The sequence below is a fragment of the Camellia sinensis genome, chromosome 13, assembly GCF_055761805.1.
Source record: "Camellia sinensis isolate YWXY chromosome 13, ASM5576180v1, whole genome shotgun sequence".
Lineage (NCBI taxonomy): Eukaryota > Viridiplantae > Streptophyta > Magnoliopsida > Ericales > Theaceae > Camellia > Camellia sinensis.
In genome coordinates this window covers 118,733,274-118,740,201 of record NC_138973.1, presented here as the reverse complement: position 1 = coordinate 118,740,201, position 6,928 = coordinate 118,733,274, and the positions used below count along the sequence as shown (strand labels likewise).

Sequence of the window (6,928 nt, the reverse complement as noted above, 5' to 3'; positions counted from 1 at the left end):
TATTGGATCCAACGGGGCTTATAGCCTTTAAAACTGTGTGGCATGTTATTTGTTATTTCTTGGTACCCACAAAATTATTGGTGTTCATGTTGTAATCTGTTTTAAGTGGAAAATGTCATTTATCTTCTTCTTGAGAGGCATGGGTATTTTAACTATTGAACTGTGGAACCTTCTTTTTGAAACAGATTATCTTTGTCCAAACTGTGTGCCAATCTAGTTCTGTGATATATATCTTATTTTGGAATTGAACCCTGTGATATATATCTTATGTGTGCCTTGGGCTAAGTCCCTATGGGCCACGGCCGGTCATACCTGGGTTTAGGGTGTGACAATTGTGGTATCAGAGCTATTGTTTTATCGACTTACATGTCTTGCATTTCATCATTTAAACGAGGTCCGAGTCCTTATAGTCCTTAGTATTGTATGGTTAAGTTTTTTTTGTTTAAGCTTGTGTTGAATCTTTCTTGATTTTAGTTTGAAGGTTAAGAGTTGGCACCTAGATATGTATACGAATTGTCTATTCCTTGTGAGCCTTTGATGTTTGTATTACCGTGTCTAATCCATTAGGAGAAACAGTAATATTGGGCGATGTCTGTAGATCTTGTGAGGTAAACTTTGATGGTAGGATTTTTCTAGTGGATTTGATTTCCTTAGAGATGAAGAATTTTGATGTGATTTTGGAGATGGATTGGTTGACGAAGCATCATGCCTGTGTTAATCGGTTTAGAAAGAGGGTAGTTTTTGCTATGCCGGGGTAACATGAGTTTTTCTTTCAGAGAGATGGGAAAGGGTCTTCTATTTGTTTTATTTATTTCCTTCAGGCTAACCGAATGTTGAGAAAAGGGTGTCATGGTTATTTAGCTTGTGTGGTCAGTACCGAACAACCAGAGCAGAAGTTAGAGGAGTTACCTATAGTGAGGGAATTTGTTGATGTTTTTCCAGAGGATCTACCTGGACTTCCTCTAGATCGTGAGGTAGAATTTTCCATTAACTTTGTCCCTAACACAACACTTATTTCTAAAGCGCCCTATAGAATGGCACCGTTGGAGTTGAGGGAGTTACAAACTCAGTTATAGGAATTGTTAGTCAAAGGTTTTATTAGGCCTAGTGTTTCACCTTGGGGAGCACCTTTGTTGTTTGTGAAGAAGAATGATAGGTCTATGAAGTTGTGTATTAACTATAGGGAATTAAACAAAGTCACAATAAAGAATAGGTGTCCTTTTCCATGTATTGATGACCTATTTGACCAATTGTAGGGAGCTTAGGTATTCTCTAAGATGGACTTGAGGTCAGACTATCACCAGTTGAAGGTAAGGAATGAGGATGTTCCTAAGACCACTTTTAGAACCCGTTATGGGGCATTATGAGTTCTTGGTGATGCCTTTTGGTCTTACAAATGCACCAGCCGTATTCATGGATTTGATGAATAGAGTATTCAAACCCCAACTGGATAAATTTGTGGTATTGTTTATTGATGACATCCTAATTTATTCGAGGACTAAGGAGGAGCATGAGAAGCATTTGAGGGTAGTGTTTCAGATCCTTAGGGAGAAGAGACTGTATGCAAAATTTAATAAGTTGAGCATTGTATCATTTTTGGGTCATGTGGTGAGTAAAGATGGGGTATTTGTGGATAACATGAAGGTGGCGGCAATTATTGATTGGTCACGACCTACTTCGACGACAGAGGTACGTAGCTTTCTAGGGCTTTTTGGATATTATAGACGACTTGTGGAAGGATTCTCCCGTATTGCTTTGCCACTTACCAATCTCGCCAAGAAAGGGGTAAAGTTTGAGTGGAATGATGATTGTGAGTGTGGCTTCCAAGAGTTTAAACAAAGATTGACATCAGCTCCAATCCTTGCCTTACCGGCAGATGGGGGTGGTTTTGTGATTTATAGTGATGCTTCACGATAGGGTTAGGATATGTGCTCATGCAGCATGAGAAGGTGATTGCTTACGCGTCACGACAGTTAAAAGTACATGAGAGAAATTATCCTATACACGACTTAGAGTTAGCAGCAGTGATTTTCGCACTTAAGATCTGACGGCATTATTTGTATGAAGAGTCATGTAAGATTTACACTGACCATAAGAGTTTGAAGTATATTTTCACATAGAAGGAACTAAATTTGAGGCAAAGAAGATGGCTTGAGTTGCTAAAAGATTATGATGTGAATATTTTGAATCATCCGGGGAAGGCAAATGTCCACGAGATGTTTGAGGCTTGAGGTTGTTATGCCTGGTGAGAGGGCTTATTATAGTCAATTGACAGTTCAACTGACCTTGAGAGAACGGATTCGTTTAGCCCAGGAGATTGACCCCTAGTGTGAGCGTATTAAAGAAGCGATGGCAGAGGGTAAGCATATAGACTTTTTGGTTAGTGTTGATAGGTTGCTTGGATTCCGTAGCCGAGTATGTGTTCCTGCTGGTGGTGATTTGAGGAAAGAGATTATGACGAAGTCACATAGTTCTAGTTACAACATTCATCCTGGAAGCACTAAGATGTATCGAGATCTTCATGAACATTTTTGGTGGAATGGTATGAAGGGAGATATTGCAGAATTTGTGGCTCGGTGTTTGGTGTGTCAACAGGTTAAAGTAGAACATTAGAAACTCGCTGGGAAACTACAACCCTTACCAATACCAGAGTGGAAGTGGGATCATGTTACCATGGACTTCGTGTGCGGATTACCTCGTATTAGTAGTAATCACGATGTAGTTTGGGTAGTTGTTGATAAATTAACCAAGTTAGCACATTTTATTGCAGTATGGATGAACTATTCTCTAGCTCAATTTGCACAGTTGTTTGTGAAGGAGATTGTTAGATTGCGTGGTACACCTGTGTCAATAGTGTCAGATCGGGGCCCTTGTTTTGTGTCTAAGTTTTGGGGTGCGTTACAGTAAGCTATGGGTATTCGGTTAAATTTTAGTTCAACTTATCACCCCCAGACAGATGGGCAATCGGAGAGGACTATTCCCTTAGGGATGTGTTGAGGGCTTGTGCTTTGGAGTGGAGAGATAATTGGGATGATTATTTGCTACTCATGGAGTTTGCGTATAATAATAGTTATCATTCTAGTTTGGGAGTAGCTTTTTATGAGGCCTTGTATGAGAGGAAGTGTACACTCCTTTGTGTTGGTATGAGGTTGGTAAGAGGCAAATGTTGGGACCTGATTTGGTAGAGGATGCTACACAGAAAATTATCACCATCAGAGAGAGATTATTGATTGCTCAGAGTAGAAAACAAAAAAAAAAAGTTATGCTGATCATCGTAGGAGAGATTTAGAGTTTCATGTGGGGCATATGGTATTCTTGAAAGTATCACCATGGAAATGAGTCATCAGGTTTGGAAAGAAAGGAAAGTTGAGTCCTAGATACATTGGACCATTTGAAGTATTGGAGAAGGTTGGTGAGGTTGCGTACCGTGTTGTTTTACCCCCTAGGTTGGCAGGAGTGCAAAATGTGTTTCACGTATCTATGCTGAGGAAATATGTGCACAGTCCATCGCATGTGATAGATTATGAGCCGCTTCAGATTAGAGAGGATTTTTCGTATGAGGAGATACCTGTTTAGATTTTGGATTCGAAAGAGAAAATGTTGCATACAAAGGCCATTAAATTGGTTAAGGTACTGTGGCATAATCATCTAGTTGAGGAGGCAACTTCAGAACATGAAGAGGAGATGCGCGAGAAGTACCCATACCTGTTCCTATGATTTACTCAGGTTAGTTTCGAAGACGAAACTTTTCTTCTGGGGGGGGGGGGGAGAATGTGAGAACCCGAATATGAAAATAAAATGAATAATTAAATAATAATTTTACAAATCCCAAATATTTTGCTTGTGAATTTTTAAGTGCAAATTAAATTTTATTAGAGGGTATTTTAATTAATTTTAAACCTAAAATAAATTTTTGGTGAAAGTCTTTAATTTAGAGGCAAGATTTATTATATAAAAAAAGTGGACAAATTAGTAAGTATATTTTGATCTAATAATAGTTGTATTTTATTTAAATTAATGGAGAGAGAAAATAAAATAAAATAAAGGCCCGGGTTTCCACCCTGAGGATGACTCTTAGTTCGGTATTGGATCAAACGGGACTTATAGCCTTGAGAACTGTGTGGCATGTTACTTGTTATTTCTTGGTACCCAGAAAATTATTGGTGTTCATGTTGTAATATGTTTTAAGTGGAAAATGTCATTTATCATGTTCTTGAGAGGCATGAGTATTTTAACTATTGAACTGTGGAACCTTCTTTTTGAAACATATTATCTTTATCCAAACTGTGTGCCAATCTAGTTCTGTGATATATATCATATTTTGGAATTGAACCCTGTTTTGAAAACTGTATTTACTATCCATGTTGCTACTCACTGAGCTATCAGCTGACTTAGTTGTTAATCATTTCCAGGTGTTAGAAGGACTTAGAGTGAACTCATGGCATAACGGGGACTCAATTGCATGGACCTCTAGGACATTCATTTATATTGTTTTAGATTGTTATGTCAAGTTTGTGCATATTTCTTTGAGGTTCAATTAGGATTATTTTAATATGTGGGTCGTTTATATCCCATAAGTTTGGATGGTATTGATTACGGTTGGTTTGCCATTTATACTTGTGGCTTTTCACTGGATTGAGTTTGGTTATTTATTACTGGATTTTTGTATAGTTGTTCAATGTGATTATGATTTCGTGTTTAGGCTTACGTGTGCCTTAGACTAAGTCCCTATGGGCCACGGCTGGTCATACCCGGGTTTGGGTGATAGAGTGCACAATTGAAACTTAGATAGAGAAGAGAACATTTTGTGTTTTCAAAATATCACATGACGAGGGACACAGAGATGATGAGAAAGAGGATCACAATAACGATAACCTTTATGTTCAATCCCATACCCCAAGAAACAACACAAACGGACGCGAGGTTCTAATTTTGGTACGCTCATGTGGTTAAAGAAGAACAAAACAAGCATATCCAAATACATGAAGACTAGTATAGGTAGGAGGTGTACCATATAGATGCTCATATGGGGTTTGATTGTTGTTGGTATGGAAAAGGACATTGTTGATAGTATAGACAACCGTGAGAGCAGCTTCTCCCCAAAAACGTTTAGGACAAGAAGAAGATATTAAAAGAGCACAGACAGTGTCTAAGATATGGCGATGTTTGCACTCAGCACGACCATTTTGTTGGGAGGTACCAGGACAAGAATAGGGAAAAAGTGTACCATTTTGATGGAAGAATCTCAAAAAAATGAGTTTCTTTATATTCCTGGGCATTATTAGCATGAAAAATTTTGGTGGTGAAGAAAACTAAGTTTTGGCCATTTGTGAAAAATCATACTCCCTCTGTTCCAAAATAATAGTACCTTTTAAGAAATCTAACTTTTTTAGTAGTACAATTATTGCACTTTAAAAATATTAATTTTCCAAAATCACCATTTAATAGTACATTTTTTTAGGAATATCAATTGTCATAATTGTACTTTTTGTGTTGTTAATAAATTTAAAAGAAGGGCAAAATAGGAAATTCATTATTTTAGTCCTTGATTTTTGAAAAGAGACTAATATTTTGGGACAATGAAAAAATGAAATAAGGGACTAATATTTTGGAACGAAGGGAGTACTATATTTGGTGCAACTCAGAATGAGATTTCATAAGAAATAACCGGGTAAAACTAGTGAAATCATCGACAAATATGACAAAGTATTTAGATCCCCCATAATGGTATTAGGTGAAGGCCCCCAAACATCAGAGTGTATGAGATCAAAAGGTTCATGAGACATAGAGGTACCAATATGAAATGGTAAAGCAAGTTGTTTAGCAAGTGGACAAGATAGATAATCTACTTTATTATTTGGAACAAGATCTAATTGACCACTTGAAACTAGAGATCGTAAACGACCAAAAGACACATAACCTAACCGAGAATGCCATAAATCAAGAGGGGAACTAGTAATAGTTGGAGCAACAGTCTGGATAGAAAAAATATTGGATAATGTAATAGGCAGATGAATGAGGTTGTACAAACGACCATGTCTACCACCTATCCCAAGAGTCTGTCTCGTCTTCAGATCCTATACAACACAACCAGTTGGAAAAAATAAAACAGTGAGGCCAAGATCACATAGTTGACCAATAGAGATAAGATTAAGTGTAAGGTTGGGGATCAGATAAGTGTGAGGCAGAGAAATATTAGAAGTGGAGATATGACCTATATGACTAACATGCATTTGAGAGCCATCAAAATTGTGAATAACTAGTAAATTAGAAGAAAATGTGGTAGAAGAAAAAAGTGTAGGGTCAGAGGTCATATGATTGCAACAAGCTGAATCCAAATACTAAGAAAAGGTACCTAGAGTGATTAAGAGAGCAGTAGAGGGTGTACCAAAGGTAAAGGTAAGGGTAAAAGTAGAAAAACCCTTTTTTACAATGGCTTCAATATCATGAAGATGTAGGTTGGTGAAGGTGCAGAAGAGCGACCGGGAGAATGTTGAGTATGTTGCTAGCGATGAGTAACAGTTGAGGCAAAGTAAGCCGAAGAGTGATACCGACTATGAGTAGTAGATGGTTTAGAAGAACCACTGTGCTGAGAAGAGTTGATTGAACAATCCATGGATTCAGCAAAATGTGACTCAAAAAAGGGTTCAGTGGTGTTGGAGTAGAACTAGGTAAAACCAAGTGCACCAATGAATCTAGAACATTGAAAATAATAAGGAATCAAATTCAGTAAGCCCAAAATAGGTCAAAAAATGGGTACACCATCCTGAAAAGGGCCTAAACCAATTAGGAAGTAAAGATAACATCAGTGTAGGGTAGGACTGACGTTAGTAGGTGCATGGTGCACGTTAGCAAGAGGATGTGCGGCGCATGTAACAACCTCGACCTATAATTAGCTTAAGACCTATGATTAAGAATGCCTCATAAG

At 37.7% G+C, this 6,928-nt stretch overlaps 1 protein-coding gene across 1 annotated transcript; it reads left to right on the top strand.

Annotated features, from left to right (window-relative positions):
- The first annotated feature begins 1,413 nt into the window (after positions 1-1,413).
- Positions 1,414-1,917, top strand: LOC145805661 (putative mitochondrial protein AtMg00860). Its single transcript, XM_082900836.1, has one exon. The coding sequence runs from the start codon at positions 1,414-1,416 to the stop codon at positions 1,915-1,917; it is 504 nt and encodes a 167-aa protein (XP_082756962.1).
- The last annotated feature ends 5,011 nt before the right edge of the window (positions 1,918-6,928 follow it).

Excerpts from the sequence above, each read along its gene's own strand:
- LOC145805661 (XM_082900836.1), top strand. The coding sequence starts at position 1,414 with ATGGATTTGATGAATAGAGTATTCAAACCCCAACTGGATAAATTTGTG.